An 18772-nucleotide genomic window follows, 5' to 3' on the forward strand; every position below is an offset into this window, starting at 1 on the left:
TGGAAAGGAGAAGCCCGCTGGAGCAGGGTACAAGCCCAAGGGTCAAACTGTGCCAGCAGTAGAGCAAGCCGCGGTCTCAGGCTGCAGCCCTAGCGGAGGGCAGGCTGGTGCAGCGAGCCGTCTCGGGGCCTAAGGGCGCTGGCGGGGGCCGGTGGGTAGGGGTAGGAGTCCCCAAATGCCTTCATCTCAGCCCATCCTTCTCCACCGAAAAATAAAGCAGGCTGGCGAGATCGCCTCCTCACCCGCTCAGTCCTGAAGTGTCCAAGGATGAAATTGTGCGGAAATTCTCCCTGTCGCCCTCAGTTTGGGGGGGGAAGCGCCGGGACTGAGGTACATGGTTAACACAGGCTGTGCGTGAAGGGGCTTTTGACTTGTCCCCTGGCCCCGGCCTCTTGCGTCTCTCTTCCAGGGCTGCGGCTGCTGCTGCCTGGCGGGCACAAGCCGGGCGGCGGTGCGCGGGGGGTGCGCTTACATAACCGCTCGCCGCGTCCTGCTTTCTCGCGCGCTCCTGCACCGTGGGGTGGCGGAGCCGGGGGACTGCATGGAACCCGGGACGCCCCCGCGGGGAGAGGAGCGCGAGCGGCCGCGGGAGGAGGGCGCCCAAGGCGGAGGGGGAGGTTAAGGTCAGTGGGTGTGAAGCGCCGGCTCCACACCCCCTCCTCCCCGGTCCCCTCCTTCCCTTCCTCTCCGTCCCCCTCTGACGTCTGGAGCTGGCAGCTCGGCCGGTTCCGCATTCCCGACCCCTCCCCGCCGCCCAGGGGCCGCTATATAGCCGGGGCTGATGCAACCCGTCCCGCCGCCCGCCACAGCCTGCGGGAGGGACGCTCGGCGGCCGCGACGGGGGGCGCTGGCGGCGGCGGACGCTGCAGCGGCGGCGGGGCTGGCGCCGCGGCGGCTCCCGGGCCGGGACAGGCCTGGGCACCGGGCGGCAGCGGCGCGGAGCGGGCACGGCGCCTGCAGCCGGGCCCCGGCCCCGGGGGCGCCGCCTCCGCCCGCAGATTCTTCTGCACGGTGGGTGCGAGGGCGCGCGCTGGGGGCGCCGGGACGGGCGGGGCGGGGCGCGGCGCGGGCACCTGGGACGGCCGCCCCCGCGCGGGCGGAGCGCGAGGAGCCCTAGTCCAGCCCCGCGGGGAGGCTCCCGCAGCCCAGGGACCTGGAGCTTTCCCCGCGCCAGGCGCTGCAGCCGGACCCCTCCCGCGAGGCGCCCGGTAGCCCGAGGCTTCTTTTTGGTTCCCGCCCCGGGACGGGAGGCTCCGTCCGCTCCCTGGGCAGCCGGGGCGCTCCCTCCTTCTCCCTCCCTCGCTCTCCTCCCCCGTCCGTTTGCAGGGAGGTGCTCTCCTCGGGCGGCGGGGAAGGCGGGGTGAGTGGGGAGAAAACTGCCCGCGGAGACGGGCTGTGCGGGTGGAGATGGAGGGTGAAGGGCCAGGGAGGTGCGGGGTTGGGGTGGGGTTAGATTGTGGAGGGATGACAAGGACCTCCTGGCAGGGAGGAAGCGCGACTCCCGGAGGACCCGGACCCGGAGGAGAGTATTGAGAAGGGCTCGGGATTTCCATCCAATGAAGGCAGCTTCTCTCATGGCCATTGCTTTGGAGCTCTGGGCTGGGAGGGGATCTAGGGGTGGCCGGGGTCCCCTTTGGGCTCTCCTGTCTCCCACGCCAGGTTATATAAGGAGGCAAGCAGGCTCCTGTAGGTAACCAGCCTCTCCCTTTCCCAGCCCAGCTTAGAAGTCTCTCCTCTGCTCCTCCCCTCAAAGGAGGTTGTCGAGGGGTAGGGGTGCAGTGGGGGGTGGGAGAGTGTGGGGGTGGATTGGGCCTTCCACCTGAACCACTGGACCCTGGGATGGCAGAGCCAGGCTTTGCCTGGGTCAGTGGGAGGAGCAGGGAAGATGAGGAGGCTGGGGAAGATGGGGAGGTCTTGGCTCTTTTGCAGGGATGGAGAGGCTGGTGGAAGGAGAAATCAACCGACCCCCTTGGGTCATCTCCAGTTGCAAGATGGCCTGGCCCTTGCCCAGGGTGCTGCCCTCCCTGTTGGAATCCAGGGCATGGGGCTATGGCCCGACCACGTGTGCCCAGGGCAAATGTACTCAGGTCTGTATCTCAGAAAGGGCTTGCAGCCTGCTTAGGCGTGTGTACCCAGGCTTAAATCTTGGTGGTCTCTCCCTAGGGCCTTAATTTGAGGAGCATCAGGAACTGGGAAGCTTTGAACCATGTTTGGGTACGTTTGTACCCAAACGTCCTTTAAGCCCTTGATAGAAACTGCGTTCCCGTATCATCTCCCTTCCCCCCCAACCTTCCTTCCCTGAGGGTTTTAAAAAACACTTCCCATTGCTTTTACCTTTCCAGCAAATCTGGCTGCAGCTTGGATGGATGGCTTATCTTCCTTTGCAGGTTTCTAGGGGAGAGTTTAACCAGGTATCAGGTGTGAGCATAGCTCTGATTTTATATAAACCTGAGGATCCAGGAAGAGAAGCAAAATCTATTTTCATACGTCTGGGTGGTTAAGGTTTTGCCTTGTTTGGAGCAGGGAGGATGGATTTCTCAAAGACTCTTCTGTTCCCTTCTACTTTGGCTTTGGTTCAGAGCTGCAGGCAGCTCCAGAATCTTCCTGAAGAGCTGGGTGCTGTGTGAGTTGAAGGGCTGCAGGAAGTCATGGATGTGTAGACCTCTGGCTTTTCTCCTAGGTTGGCTGCAGCCACCTCCAAGGAGATGTGTTGCAAAGTGGCGACAATGCCCTCTAGGAAGGGTTTGGATAAGGGTCTCCCCACTCACCCACTGCCTAACTTGCAGCTACCAGGGAATGCTCCTCCTGACTCCCTGGGTTTGTTGTCATCTCCCTACCTGGTTGCAGGATGTGTGGGCATTTTTTCCAACCTGCAGAATCCATGGCAGGAACAGGCTCTCTGGGCCTAGTTTGTCGTGGGGCTACTGGTGTTGCAATGGGCTGTCTCTCTCGAGTGTCTGTTTCCAGCTCCACTCTGGAAAGAAAGGGGCCAACGCCGACTCTAGGCCGGCCTGCTCTGTATTCATTCAGCCCCAGCTCAACTTGAGCAATCAGAGCCAGGGTTGAGGGCAAGCTACATTCTTTTCTGCCTTTCTGCTGCAGGATGCAGTTTGCTTTTTTTCCATGCGAATGAATTATGTTTGAAACCGAAATGGGAGGAAGAGAAAAATGGAGTGAGTGTATATGGGTATGTGTGTGTGCATACCTATATAGGCAGGGGAGGGCAGCAGGCACATTATTTTTCCATTTTCCTTTAATTAAGGCTCTGTGGAGGTGTGTTTGAAAACAGAGGGTCTCCTATGCCTTTGAGGAGGGTGAGAACACTGTTTTGGCTGCGTCCCGGGCCATATGCAGCGTATGGTGGCCAATGAAACCGGGCCTGGCTCATTCTGTTGCTTGTCTTGGCAGTCGGTTCCGTGGCTTGTATTACCAGCTCTGGAACTTAGGGGCTGCCAAGCTCCATGTGCCTGTGTATGTGTGTGTGCGTGTGCATGTGTGTGCACACGCGTTCTTGTGTGTGCGTGTGGTTTGGCCTCTCGGAACTCAGCAGAGACAAATGCCTTAGCGACCAGTCTTGGAATTTTCAGGCTGTGTTTCTTTACTTATTGCTGGCTGTGGGAGGCCTGGCCAGAGCCCACCATTCTTAGTTGTTGTTGTTTTTTAGTCTGTTTTCTTGCTGCAGCCCACGGGATTTAGTTGCGGAGCTCCATTTGCAAAGCTTCAGCTGGCCAGCGGCATTTTTTAAAAAAAGACCAGGGCAGTTATCACACCTTGTGTGTGTTTCTGTATTAGGTGTGGTATTGTTAACCCCTGCCAGCCGCCAAGGACCAGAGCTGGCGTGAAGCAGAAGGGGAAATAGAAAGCTTGTCCAGTGGTTGTATGCTCCCAGCTTCCTCTTGCTGCCTGGGTTAAAGATTCCTGGCAGAGATAACTTCATATGTATTTATTGAGCACCTACATTAGACAGAGGACAAAGCTATGTTATAGGCAAGGCCTTGGAAGCATTTCTCTGGTCTCCAGGGAAGAGCAGGAGTTCCCTGGGGGTTGGTTCCAGGTTCTTCTATGGCTGGGATGGCTGTGCAGGGATCACGGCTGCCAGTGTTCAGTGGCTTCTCTTGAACCCAGCTACCCCTCTTTGTCTTCTTATGAAGCAGTGCAAGGATGGAGTAGATTAAAGGGCACAGGAGATGCTGGCTGTCTGCCTTGGGGCAGAAATGGAAACCTAGTTCTTGATGGCACGTTGTTGCCAGTGTCTGTGCAGCCGTGTTCTGGCCTGCAGGGTGGAGGAGACCTTAGAGGAAACCGAGGCTGAGGGCAGGTGCTGGGCCCCATTTCTGCACCTTCTACCCAGCCCTGACCTGGCACCCTTTGTTTCTGTTCTTCAGTCAACTGCCAGGATGCAAGATGGTCCTGCCCCCTTGGGGTTTAGAGCTGGAAAGTGGGAGAGCGGAGAATCCTCTGGGGAGAATCCTCTTCATGGCTGCAGGAAAGAGAGACTAGTCCAGAAGGGACTTTGAGGGGTCATCTGGCACTAGTGCCCCTCCAGGAAGGAAGGCCCTGGTGGCCACGCTGACTTCACTCTTACTATGTTCAGGCACTGTTCCAGGTACTTTCCAAGTATTAACTAATTTAATCCTCTTGACAGCCATACAGGGCAAATAACATTGTTATTCTTTACAGCTGAGGAAAGAGAGGCACAGAGAGGTTAGGGAACTTGCCCAAGGGCACACAGCTAGTCAGGGGCAGAGCTAGGATTCACACTCAGGTGATCTGGCTCCAAAACCGCCACTCTTAACCCCACCTTCCTCTTGGCCTGCAGAGCTGGCGACAGCCATCTGAAGAGGGCCTTTTGCTGCTCGCCTTCACTCTCAGTCTTGGGGCCTTCCCCATCATCTTGCTTCTTGCCTTCTGGATCTCCTCGACTTTTGGAAGCTGTGTGACCTACATCATTCAGATTCCAAGAGAGAGGTCATCCTGGGTGATTCCTTAGCTCCAAGAAGAGGCTTGGTGGTTGATTCTCCAAGATTCATGGTAGCAGGTACTATGCGCCATGACCACTGGCCTGGCACCTTTCTGACCTTCTCTGTGGACTCCTGCCCTCCGCATCCTGTTCTCTCCTGGGAATCTTCCCAGGCTCTGGCTCCCAAGATCCTCCACTTCTCTTGTTGAGTCTCAGTCACCATTGCCCATGCCCTGCCCTCGACTTCCAACCCCTTATTTCTCATGGGGCTTGCCCCTGTAAACTCCCTCCCTCTTTGACTTGTCACTCTCACCTCCACATTCTCTGAGCACCAAGCCTTGAGCCTTAGGCCATCAGCGCCCACGTGCACACCCATTCCTATTCCTCGTGGCAGCCCAAGCCAGCTGCTGGCCTGTAGGGGAGCTTACCTTCTCAAAGAGGCCCAGGAGTTTTATAGCCTCCTTGAAACCTTTGTTTCTATGGACAGAAAGTTCATGATGCAGATGCTAAGTTTCTCTTAACCTGTTTCTTTTTATTTACCTTTGCCATTCTGGATGAAAATGCTGATTGTTGGGCACTTTCTAGCAAGAATGGCCCTTATACATTTGACCCATAAAACAAGACTGTTATTATTTATAGACACTTCCATTAAAAAAAGATTTAAGGACCAGGCGTGGTGGCTCACGCCTGTAATCCCAGCACTTTGGAAGGCTGAGGCGGGTGGATCACTTGAGGTCGGGAGTTCGAGACCAGCCTGACCAACATGGAGAAACCCCGTCTCTACTAAAAAATTAGCCAGGCAAGGTGGCGCATGCCTGTAATCCCAGCTACTCAAGAGGCTGAGGCAGGAGAATCACTTGAACCCGGGAGGCGGAGGTTGCGGTGAGCTGAGATTGCACCACTGCACTCCAGCCTGGGCAACAAGAGTGAAACTCTGTCTCAAAAAAAAAAAAAAAGATTTAAGGCGTTAGGTTGGTGCAAAAGTAATCGCGGGTTTTGCCATTATGCTAAGTGGCAAAAACCATGATTACTTTTGCACCAACCTAATACCTTACAGATTTACACCCAAAAAATGAAAGAGGAAAACAAGAGGAAAAAGCTTAATAAGTTACCTTTAGCTTTTCTTTTCTCTGAAATGACACTTCATGTTGGTATCTCCCCGGAGGGTCTATTTTCTAGACTTGACATGTTTTGTGACTTTTCTTCTGCTTGTACAATGCAGTGCCCTAACTGTGTGCCCACAGGCCACTGAGGAAGGGTAGAGAGTACAGCTATCAGGCCTTTTTTTTTTTTTTCAAGTTCTTTCCTCTTGGATCCATCTGGTCCCCATTTTCTTCAAGCTGGCTTTCAGGGAGCTGCATCATAATCTTAGGATCAACAACAGCTTAGGGTCCACGGTGACCTTCTGAACTTTGTCTGTCTGATTCATGTCTTGCTAGTCAGTCGCCATCTTGGATGTGTGCTTCACCCAGCTTTCCTTCATGGGTTGGCTTCCAACTTATTCCTGGTCAGTGTCCCGCATTGCCAAAGTCTTCTTGGATTCCAGGCCTATATTTTGAGGCATAAGCCCCATTTCCCAGTGTTGGTGTTCTGCCAATGGATAGAGCTTGCTCCTTATTTATGCCCCCTAGTTACTCCTGGAGACACCGAGGATGTTTATCTGCCTTTCAGACCTCCTGGGCCCTGAAGGGAAAAAACTCTGGGTTCTTCTCCTGAAGCTTTTAGTGCGTAGTTCTTTTCCTACTAAATTGTTTCCGTATGGAACAACTAGTGTGGGAGATGATTTCACCTCTTGTCATCTTTCCTAAGTCTTCCTTGAAGTGGGTAAGTTCCTTCTGGCTGTTATTGGTTCCTTGCCGCTGCCACCTTCACCGCCCCCCACTCCCCCTTTTTTATAGATCCCTAAATCACATCAAATTGTTTTATTTTTCAAATCACTAAAGTTGCCTTTCTGCCTTAGATCGTCAGCCAGCTCTTTGCAGTTAATGAGGATCCAATTATGAAAGGCAGCTGCTTAGCTCCTCCATCTTCTATCCCCCACCCCCAGAGATGTTTAGGATGACTTCTGGCTGGTGAATATCAGCTGTTGTGGTTGTCTCCTAGGAATGGCATGGCTGAGAGCTTTGTGGTTTGTGTCTGAGCAGTTAGGGGCTCTTTTGCAGCGGGAGGAAAGAGAGGGGGACTTTTGCTTCTACAAAGGAAAGACTAGTGCCTTGTCTCCAGGGTGAGGCTTGTCACTGGGATGGATTCACAGGCGAGCAGGAATGGCAAAATGTATGGGGCCCCTGCTCCCAGGGGGTGGCTGTCCCTTCAGGGGGTTCCACAGTAGCAGAAAATTCATTATATTTTGGGATCATTTGTTAGTGTCTCATTTCTACCATCTGTATGAGAATAAACAGAAGCTGCAAACAGAGCCTATCATTCCCGGAACAGAATGGGGTCTGGCTTCCATCTCCCAGAGATGGAAGGCTTAGGCAGGGAAATACACAGAAGCCTCTGGAGTGTTTTTCTTGGGGTCTACTGTGGGAATGAATAACTTGGAGGTGACATTACAGCCTGATAACAAGCATCTAAGCTTCCAGAGATGGATTCTTACACCATTTGCTGAATTTTGCTCTGCTGTGAATTTGCTGTCATTTGTTCATTCATTTATTCACTTAGTTCTTACTTCAACAAGTATTATTGATGACGCTTTCTGCGCCAGAAATGATGCTAAGCACTGGGGTCACCCGGGCAACAACCAGCCATGACTGCTGCTTACCACCTGGAATCATGGCGCTGCTGGCCGCATGGCCACACGGTTTGTTCCCGGCACAGTTTTGCTACAAGGAATAGTTCTTCCTGCTGGTTCCTTCCCTGTTCTCCTTAGAGGAGGCCGGGGGAGACTAGCAGTTCATCTACAGTGCCCTGGAGCGGCCTCCTAGCGTGGCAGGCTGCAGCCCTCTCTGCATGGCAGGTTCCATTCCAGAGGGCTGAGAGGGGGCTCTCTTACTGCCACTAGGCTCCAGTCCAGCTCAGAGTTTGGGGGATCAGAGGACATTGAACACCCACATGCGAGAGGTCTCAGGGGCTATTTCTGTGTCTGGGCTCCCATGCAGGCTATGATGGAGTTATTCAGGGAACTTCCTAAACCTGGATCTCCATGGGGGGTGGAGGGTCCTCTGTGCAAGACAATGACCCTCTACTATGGGCTGGTGTCTGAAAGCCCACCATGAGAAAGTCATTCCTTCTGCTGAAGGCATCATTACCTATTGGACCCCAGGAAGGGAAACAAAAAAGGAAGGGTGAGAAAGCTTTGGTCTAGAACCCTGGGACCAGGAGTCGAGCCCTGGCTCCAATCCTCTCCAGCTGTGTGCCCTTGGGGAGGCCATTTAGCCTCTCTGAGCTTTAGTTTCCTCCTGTCAAAATGAGGATGTGGTTTAGATGAGCACAGGGCCTCCTTCAGCTCTAAGACTGTAACTCAATGTGATTGAGCCTCAGATCTTTTTCTGATGGCCCAGGGGACACTGAAGATGTGATGAGAAAGGATGTGAGTGGGAAGGAGTGCTAAAAGGACCGGGTATGGGAGGCACAGTAGGTAGAGCACAGATAGAGGAGCCTGAGGACACCAAATAAAAACTCTGGGGCAAGCCAGGGAGCTATGGGCAGAGGCTTTATGACAGATGGAGCAGGCATGCTGAGGATGAAATGGTGCGTCCACTTCCCATTCCCAGGCACCTCGCTTTAGACACCTTGCTTTAGACAAAGTGATGGCCAATGGAAACCTTTGTGCTTGAGGGTGCAAGTTACTCACATGCTTTTCCTCTTAGAGAAATAGAACTTATTGGGAAATAGACTCTGGACTTGGACAGGGAACCAAATTTCACCTTCAAAAGTGAAATGTAGATGGAGAATATGGCTTGCACTCGTGGCCAAAACAGGTTCACAAATGCCCCTCTCCGGAATGATCTAGACATGGGAAGCTGAATGGGGGCAGGTGGTTGTGGGTCATCCTCCAAGGCCACTCCTGCAGGAGATAGAGAGCCCAAGAACCGTGTGGCCATCTGAGTACATTAACTGCCCAGTAGAGAAGTATTGTCCGATGGACATCAGATCTTCCCTCTTCTGCCAAATACATCTCTCTCCATGGGAAGAGACAGGTAAAGATGGAAGGATAGGCCAAAGATTTTCCCTCAGGAGTGCTAAGCCAGTGAGTATTTTGATTTTATGGCCCTGGGCAGAAAGGTGAGAAGAGGGAGAAATGATTTTCTTTCCAGGACTAGAATCTAAGAGCAGTTTTGTACTAACATGCTACTTAAAAGGCTGCTTCAAAGCTAAGACTGCACATCTGACCTCCATATTCCTAGCGCCTGCTGGCTCATAGTAGGTGGTCAGTAACTGGATAGATGGGTAGGTAGGAGGAGCCCTTTAAGGGACTGGCTTTATTGGCAGACCAGCTTTCTTCACTGCCATCTGTGCCTTGAAATGACCATTTCTTACCCATGAGCTTCCCCCAGTAAAGGGAAGGAAGAATTCCCTTGGTGTTGACCTGTCTAATTTACATCCTTCTTCCATGTCTGAATCTGTGTTCCCTTGTACACCTTTTCGGTCTGGCTGAGCTGGAATATGTGTTTGCTCTGAGAATGAAGAGAACATGGAGGTAGCCAGGCACGGTGGCTCACGCCTATTATCCCATTACTTTGGGAGGCCAAGGTGGGCAGATCATTTGAAGCCAGGAGTTCAACCCCAGCCTGGCTAACATGAGGAACTCCCGTCTCTACTAAAAATACAAAAATTAGCTGGGCGTGGTGGCAGGTGCCTGTAATTCCAGCTACTCGTGAGGCTGAGACAGAAGAATTGCTTGAACCCAGGAGGCGGAGGTGGCAGTGAGCCGAGATCACGCCACTGCACTCCAGCCTGGGCAAAAAAAAAAAAAAAAAGAGAGAGAGAGCATGGAGGAGTTTTCTGGTACTGGGTTCCACAGGGAAAGCACATGCTAATTAATTCCGCCTGCTTTGCCTCAGTCCCTTCCTCATAGATATCACACACACTCACCTTTAACTTAGATTTGCTTCATCTCCTATTCAGGGTGTCTTAACAAATATGCAGAATAGGTTGTGTGATTGGAGGGGAGGCACCATGCCAGACCAAAAATAGCTTCCTCTGAAACAGGTGTGAAGGTGCTTGAGGTTCCGCCGTTATAACTCACTCTCTTCAGAGACTGTATGCTGCCATTGAAATCCCAGCTCCACCAGTTTTAACTGTGTACAACCTTAAGCGAATTATCGTTCTAAGCTTGACTACTTCCTCTGTGTAATGACCTCTGATCCAGCCTAATGGGGCTGCAGGATTACCATGGGGCCTGGCACATACCGAAGGCTGAATACATGTTGCCTATGACTGGGTCAAGCATTGCCTTCAAAATAAAAAAGGCAGACACTTCTGGCAGTGCCAAGGGTAACCTTGGTGTAAGTTAATTGAGCAACTTTTCCTCTGTAACAGGAAGGACTTTACGGCAGGAAGAGCAGCTGGGTGGGAAAGGGATTCAGGGGAACATTGGTGAAAGAAGCGACAGTCCTGGCAAGACGAGGGACTTGAGCCCCCCTGGAGCCCCCAACCTGGCTGACTGTCCGCTCTTTTCCTGCCCACTCCAGGCTGGCCTGCCACTCCTCCTGCTATGATGCCTGGGCAGATCCCGGACCCTTCGGTGACCGCAGGCTCCCTGCCAGGGCTTGGCCCCCTGACCGGGCTCCCCAGCTCGGCCCTGACTGTGGAGGAGCTGAAATACGCTGACATCCGCAACCTCGGGGCCATGATTGCACCCTTGCACTTCCTGGAGGTGAAACTGGGCAAGAGGCCCCAGCCCGTGAAAAGTGAGGTGAGCGAGCCTTTTACCCCTGGCAGATTCCAGGTCTGGCCTTAAACCCACCATGGGACCTTAACCTTGCTGTTCAAAGCGTGGTCTGAGGACCAGTAGCATCCATACCACCCTGGGGTTATCAGAAATGTGGAATCCCAGGCCTCGCCCCAGGCCTTCTGTATCAGAATCTGCATCTTAACAAGATCCCCCAGGGATTCGTGGACATATTAACACTTGAGAAGCACTGGGCCAGGGGACGATGTTTAACCTGTCTCTGGTTCTCCGAGGGGCAGTGGAAGAGTGATAATAATAACAGTAATGAATAGCAATATCTCGGCCATCTCTCTGGGGTGGTGGGAGGATTGGGGAGATAATGGGAATGTGAATGTGTACATGTTTTGAAAAGCAGACAAGAGAATGCCAATATTAGGTTATCTTTTAAAATTGTTATCATTAGTCACATCATGGCCTCCACCCCCTTGGCCCTTTCTGCAGCTGAACCACGGAACTTGGAGGAAGAGTAGCGTGGCCTCCCTTCCCAAGCAGCTGCCAGAGCTAGGCATGGCCTCGGTCAGCCAGCAGTGTCCGCCTTAGATGGCGTTTGCCCGGGACCCACACATGGAGCACCCACATGTGTCGTTTGCGAGGAACTCCTCCTCAGGTCCCTTGCACCTGCAGCTCTCGTGAGCCCTTTTCTCGGGGCACTGGTGAGCAGCAGCAGTCCCCAGCATGGCTGAGGATCTGTGCAGGGCATGCCCCCGGCCACTTGCCCAGGGCTGGCCGTTTGTCTGAAGGCCTGTCCCAGCAAGGTTCCCAGCAGCGCCGTTTCTTCAGAGGCCTGCGGGAGTAGCTGCCGCCTGGAAAGGAGGAGCCTGTGGTGGGAGGTGGGGAAGAGGCTGGGATGGGGAGGGTGCAGGAAGCAGCTGAGCATCTGGGAATGGCAGCTCTGCTTGGAGGGAGAGTTCACAGGCAAAGGTGAGCCTGAGGGGAGCTCGGAGGGCTGAAGTGCTGGAAGTGCTGGAGAGAGGGCTTTCTTCGTGGAGAAGGGTGTCTGGGTACCTGTAGGGGAGAGCTGGGGATATTAGGCAACTATCTCTCAGCTCCCCTTCTCCTGACAGGTACCTAAAAACTGCAGAGGACTGTTGGGGGCTTGGCTGTGGTGGCAAACTGGCCATTTGCAGGCTGGACCTGGCTCTCAGATGTATTTTGTTTGGCCGGCTCAGTGTTTTAAAAGAAACGCAAACCCCCATTTCACTTGAAAATTTTGATTAAAAAATTGTAAGATCTCGTCATACACTGCCCTGTTCTGGCATGGCAATGGCTAAGTGGGGTGGACAGAGGCACTTCACTGTTTCCTCTTTCCAGTGGGCCACAGGCCCCTGCACCTCCCTGTTATTCTTGATCCTGCTTACATTGTTGGTTTTGCTTTTGCTACTACCATCTGCCTTCATTTACCTCTCCTGCCTGGTCCCTGTTAGCCATTTGTGCTCAAGACACATGGATAAGGTCCATCATAGGTGCCTACTAAAGACTGTGGATTACAAGCTGTGAGTTGACGGTGATTATATTCTTCTGAATTGATCTTGTAAGCCAATGTGTTGTTGGAGCACTTCCCGGCTTATTTAGTGTTCTCTCTTCACGATGGAGGGTCCTTGTCTTTTGGCCCTCTGCTCTTCACCTTCCCAGGTCTGTAACTTGAGAGCATCTGTTTCTGGATCATTCCACAGTAAAACTGCCATTTAGAGCCAGTAGCTGAGCAGTTTCATGGGGGCACTAAGGCTGTGCATGGGGTTGATGAAGAGCCAGGTGTCTTGGGCAGAGGTCGTCAAGCTGGGATTCGCCTGGGGGGCTGAGTTACCACCTCTCTCCTCTGCAAAAGGCACTGGAGGAACTCTTCCCTTTTTAAATTTTTTTTGGAAAAGCCACTTTTATTTGGGTTGGGTATTTTTACATTTTACAGCCACCCCCAAATTGGTGGCATCTGCCCTGTACCCGACAGTGACGTGCTGTCCTCACAGGCACCCACAGACGTGCACCATCCAGGCCGCAAAAATAACAAGCCGTTTTTAGGGCATATTTGCATGTCCTCTCCCTCGCTGTCAGACTGCAGTGTTGTGGGGGCGAAGAGGCAGATGGAGCTGCGAGATTGTACCGATGTAGAGAGATGCCAGCCCTGCACTGCGAACCGACCTCCAAATGCTTCCTAGGTCAGACCCCAGGGGCGGGAAGAGCTAACTCTTGGAGTAACTAAAACCTAAAGGGTGGTGGGGAAAGAAATTTGCAACTGAAGAATCTATGGTCTAAAGATTTATTTGCATATGGCAAACTGCCTTGAGTGGATTTTCATATTGGCATTTTAGATTAGTAAAAGTTTCTTGAATAATAATCAGATACTAGCTCATTAAGCATTTAATATGTCCCAGGTCCTGCACAAAGTGCTTAACATGCATGGCTTCATTCACTCCTTATTCAGTCCTGGAGTCCAGGTTACCCCCATAGTAGAGAAGAGTTTGAGGTCTAGGGAGGGGGTTCAGTCACTCAGGGTCACACTGCTGGGAAGTGATAATGCTGGGGCCTGGTGTGGTGGACGATGGCCGCCATTACAGCCGGGTCTCACTTTTGCTGAGCTAAGCCCTAGGCACGGTACTAAGTCTCTTTGTGAAGTACCTCGTTTTCCCTGCACAAGTACCCTCTGAAGTAATTAGTGTTGTTGTTGTTGTTATATCCACATTACAGATGAGGTCAACAGGGCTGAGGGAGGTCCAAGGTCACTGGCTGGGAAATGAGCTCAGGCAGTCTGCCTTGAGCCCAAGCTTTAACCACATGCCGTGTGGCCTCCCATGCCTCTATACCCCTTCCAGGCTTCTAACCAGAGCTCTGTTGAGCTGGGGAGGCTGGATGAACCTGGCCCCAGAATGTTCGATCATTTTGATGACATTGCCCGATGAGTGCTGAGCCCTGCAGTCCTGCAGCCTTATTGTCTCCTAGTTCCGAGAGAGAGAGAGAGAGAGAGAGAGAGAGGAGAGAGAGCGAGAGAGCGACCCGGCTGAGCCGCTGTGCAGGCAGCTCTGTCAGAGCTGGTTCTTGGGTTATTCGCCTTGCAGAGGCCAGCAGTCTCCTGGGCTCTGTCCAAATGCATGGAGCAATTCAGTAAAAGAAAATGGGAGGAATTAAGTTCAACGACAGGTTTTGTGAATTATAAAGTGCTTTGTGCTGATGTCATTATTATTACATGGTCAACACATGACGTTAAACAGTTTTGGTGCCAACTGCTTGCCTGCAGTCCGTTTGTTCAAGCCATATTTGTTAAGCATCTACTATGTGCTGAGCACTGCCCCAGGCACTGGAAACAGAGCTACAGATAAAGCAGTCAAAGCCTTACATCTCTCGACGCTGTATATTGCAGTGACAGCATCCAAAAGTAAGCAAATTAATACACAATATATAAGGTGAGTTAGTGGTCAGCACCATGAAGAAAAATTAAGCAGACCAAGGACGTGGCAGTGGCAAGACTGCTCATTTTGATGGTTGGCCAGGGACCCTGGGAACGTCATTTCCTGGGTTGTGGGATTTTTAAAGCTGTTGCTTCTTTCTCCTTTCTTTTCTAGTATTCCCTTTCAGAACAGCTTTGCTCTCTGGCTTTCTCCAGAGCTTTCCTTCCTTGACTTTTCCTCTGTAACCCCTCACAGCTGGACTCCTCCACCAACCAGTCCCTATTGGCCTGAAGATCTTGGCCCTTCCCAGGTCATCTCCCAGCGAGCTGTGGCTGTGGTGGTCACACCCTGCCTCTGGGTCTGGAATGCATTTTCAGTGGGGAGGGAGGCCCGAAGCCCCACCCTTGCACACACACATACACACACCAGACACTTACTAATCAACCTGCTAGACAGGACCCCTCACCCTCTCGCCACCTCTTGGTGCTCTAGAGGGGACTCAGGAGTTCAAGGGAGGCTAAACTGGATGACCTTTCAGGAAAGAGGCTGCACACTGTCGTTAAGGGGCAGGAGTCGGCCTGCAGATGAATCTTGTTCACAGGGTGGTTTGCTTTTTCTTTCTTTTTTAACAAAATCACAGTGTGGTTTTCTTTTTCTTTTTTAAAAAATTGAATGAATTGCCATATTTAAAAGTCAGGAAATGTGGACTCTGGCTTCTTTTAAAAAACCAGAATATCTACCCACTTAAGGCCACACCCTTATACACAACAAGAGGTTGAAGCTAAGGAGCAGATGCCTGCTGTATTTGTGTACAGCCTTGAGTTCACCGCAGTCCCCACTACTCACTGATGTCTTACCCCCAGCCCACTTCACACCGTCTGTGTTGCCAGCCTGATTTTGAGTCTGTGTCCCATGTTTATGTCCCACAGACCTTGCTTGTTTGTTTGAACATTATGAGCTGTGTCAACTTGGCAAGTCACTTAAACTTTCTATTCCTTGATCGCTCTACCTCCCAATTCTTATCTCCAGCCATTGTTCATTAGGTTTTGCTATTTCCGAATTTCATTGACTTCAGGCAGAAAAAAAGAAAATACAACAAAAATCAAACCAATCATTCCCAAATGTGGCTGGTCATCAAAACACCTTGGGAAACTTCTTAAAAAATATAAATTTCCAGACCCCACCCGAGGCCCATGGAATCAGAATCTCTGAGGGTAGAGTCCTGGGAAGCTGTATAGCTAGTGGGCTCAGAGATGACTCAGCTACTTTTGGGAATGTGACTCTATGTGGTTTCTTCCTCTCCTCAGGCTCTTCTGATCCTTGTCAGGGAGCTTTCTGAGGGTGTCACCCTGAGGAATCAGTGCGTACGTATCATCATGGACTGCCCTTTCCAACGTAGGGCAGTTTCCTGTGTGTATTCCACATGGGGACTGCATCCGTGTCCTCATCATTTTCAGAGCTGGAGAGGAGACTTAACTGTCTGTGGATTTCACATTGGCGATTTCCCATCTTCTCCCGGGTCCCTGGAGAACATTGAGAGGGTTTTCCCCTTTGGATGAAGTGTGAATAGGAATCCACGGACCAGAGAGCGGCCTTGGAAGCCATGTTCACTCAGCCCCAGGTGGTCTTCCCAGACTTTGTTCATAACAGAGACCGAGACGTGCATCCATGTTTAGCCTGAGCAGAAAAAGTTGCCCCAAACCAGCTGATGTGCTGGGTAAATGTTGGCCTAAGCACGCTTGTGTTTTTAGTGATTTGAAACGTAAAGGCAGCCCACTGACATTTTTTAGCAAGCTTTGCATAATTGGTTTTTAATTGTGGCTCTTTGGAATAGCATTGGCCTTCTTCCCCCTGACTCAGATGCTTTTTTTGTCTCATACTTGTTTGGCAGAGAGGTCCAATCTGTCCTCTCTTGGAACAGAATCTCCCAACTCATCTTTGAAATCTGTAATTTCCACTTTAGTTCCGTTACTTTGTTAGCACATTTTCGAAAGCTGTTAGCTTAAAAAAAAATTAAATTTGAGGGAGAATGAGTGATAGTTAAAGGCAGCTATGAGTGTGTTTAACATTGGCCCCTGTGGTGCTGAGTCTTATTTGATACCATATCCAGAGCATTCACAAGGGTTCTGAAGCTTTTATTTAAAATCAGAAGTTGGTCACACCCACTGTTATCCTAGCACACGATCCCTTGGAGAGGTGGTGGTGAGGACGTGGCTGGATCTCTATGTCCTTAGCAGAAATCAGACACCTCTGAAAAGCTCAGGAAGTCTTACAGCTTCTTAGGTTTTCTATTAATATCTTAAAGTGAGGATAATAATAATACCTACCTCTCAGTGTTGTTATGATTTTTTTTTTTTTTGAGACAGGTTCTCACTCTGTTGCCCAGGCTGGAATGCAATGGCATGATCTTGGCTCACTGCAGCCTTGACCTCCTGAGCTCAAGAAATCCTCCCACCTCAGCCTCCTGAGTAGCTGGGACTACAGGCACATGTCACCATGCCTGGCTAATTTTTGTATTTTTTATAGAGATGGGGGTTTCACCATGTTGCCAGGCTGTTTTTGGACTCCTGGGCTCAAGCGATCCTCCCATCTTGGCCTCCCAAAGTGCTGAGATTACAGGCGTGAGCCACCAAGCCCTGCTGTTGCTATGATAATGAAATGAACTAATGCTGCTAAAGGTTTCACATGATGCCTGGCACTTAGTAAGACACAGATGTAAGGTAGGCTTGTGACTCACTTTTCAAATGTGTTGATCGTGCAAGGTAGTTTTTATAATTGAATCAAAAACCTGTTTCTTGGGCTTGTATTGACCTGAGGGTATTTTGCTCTCGGAGATGGTGGGTGGTCTGAGGTGTTGCGGGAGCAGGGCACATCCAGGCATCCTAACCAGAGGGGCTACTTCTGGGGCCTGGGAAGAGCTCTGGGCTTGGGTGCAAGTTCTGGGCTCAAAGTCTGGCTCTCTCGCTCATTCCCAGCACAACCTTGGGAAAGTTAGCTCGTTTCCTCATCTGTAACAGGAGGAAATCCAAACTGCCCTTTCCAAAGTAGTGCAGTTTCCTGCACATACTGCACATGGCGACTGGATCCACATCCTCATCATAGAGCTTCATCGCGAAGATGAAGTGAGGTGCTGTGTGAAAGATGACCTTGACTGCAGTGCAGTATGTCCGTAAATTACCTTTGTTAGAGACTGACTCCATGTGTAGTGAACTACCTATTGTGATAGCACTGACCTTTCTAAAGTGTTAGCCTATGACCTGGGTTTCAGAGAAGCAAGCAGACTTTCCAGTTTCTGGTTGTTTATGCAGTTTAGACGCAGCTGGAGTTTTAGTTATCATTACAAACTATAAATGAGAAGGCTCTTCAAGCCTCTGTTTTCCCCTAAGCTGCCTTCTGTGACCCCTTATCTTGTTTCCTGTGGTGTTGATGTCATCATTGGATTCCCATCAACCATCAGTTTTTTAGCAGCCTTAAAAAGGGCTGTCAACTCTTCTGTCAATCCTACCATCTTACTTTGATGTTTCCAGGTCCACTGGCAACATGGACTCAGAGTTGGGAAACTGAGTCCTCTCCTGGGTGAGGCTCATCTGGCTGAACAACTGTGAAGCCATTTAAGTCTTTTTTCCTTCTACTGTGCCCAAAAGGCGCAAGGCAACCTGGCCTGAGGTTGGAGCGTGGAGATCTAGAAGAACTCATGGATGGATTCAGGCAGGATGTGAAAGTGCTGGGAGTGAGGGCCTGGGCCTCCTCTGGGTTTAGCCGCCCTTCCAGGTTGTGTACAACCTGCCATATGCTGGGGCTCATTGACTGTGCTCTGCTCTGTGGCTACAGGGTCCCCTTTTACTGAGCGTAGTGCATGTGTATGCTCTGACAAACTCCTCCATGGTTTGCCTCTGTAGTCCTCCCTACACCCTACCAGCTCCCCAACCCCTGCGAATAAAAACCCTTGCCTTTTTGGAGGCAATGTAGCAAAGCAGGACTGCTGCATTGGAATAGTTTGGCTCTGGAGAGTTCACTAGATGTTTGAAATTCAGTTTTGTCCCTTGTAAAAATAGGGGAAATAGACCCCCACCTAGTACCTAGTACCATATACATACATTATCTCAAAATGGATCAAAGGCCTAAATGTAAGAGTGAAAACTAGAAAACTCTTAGAAGAAAACAGCCATAAATCTTTGTGACCTCGGATTAGGTAGTGGTTTCTTAGATTTTACGCCAAAAATAAAAGCAACAAAATAAAAAAATAAATTGGACACCTTCAAAATTAAAAACTTTGGTACTTCAAAGGACACAAAGTAAAAAGAAAATCCACAGAATGAGAGAAAATTTTTGCAAATTGTAGATCCAATAAGGGACTTGCATCTAGAATATATAAAGAATGATTACAGCTCAATAATAAGACAAATAACCCAGTAGAAAAATGGGCAAAGGATCTCAATATTCATTTCTCCAAAGAAAATATATAAATGGCGACTAAGCACATGAAAAAATGCTCAACATCATAGCAATCAAGGAAATACAAGTCAAAACCACAATGAG

General features: G+C 50.9%; 1 protein-coding gene across 6 annotated transcripts in view; it reads left to right on the plus strand.

Moving 5' to 3' along the window:
• Positions 1-760: 760 nt before the first annotated feature.
• Positions 761-18772, plus strand: part of JDP2 (Jun dimerization protein 2) — a 42196-nt gene continuing 24184 nt past the window's right edge. Inside the window, exons 1-3 of one of the 6 annotated variants that reach the window (XM_063651878.1) lie at positions 761-1011; positions 1930-2087; positions 10594-10817. In XM_063651878.1, coding sequence (XP_063507948.1) covers positions 782-1011; positions 1930-2087; positions 10594-10817 — 612 coding nt within the window. In that variant the 5' untranslated portion in view covers positions 761-781. Of the gene's footprint in view, positions 1012-1140; positions 1361-1929; positions 2088-4462; positions 4607-10593; positions 10818-18772 lie in introns of those variants that run through there. The other 5 variants (XM_063651877.1, XM_063651879.1, XM_054449271.2 and 2 more) reach the window with 5 other exon arrangements.

Source organism: Pongo pygmaeus, chromosome 15, assembly GCF_028885625.2.
Source record: "Pongo pygmaeus isolate AG05252 chromosome 15, NHGRI_mPonPyg2-v2.0_pri, whole genome shotgun sequence".
Lineage (NCBI taxonomy): Eukaryota > Metazoa > Chordata > Mammalia > Primates > Hominidae > Pongo > Pongo pygmaeus.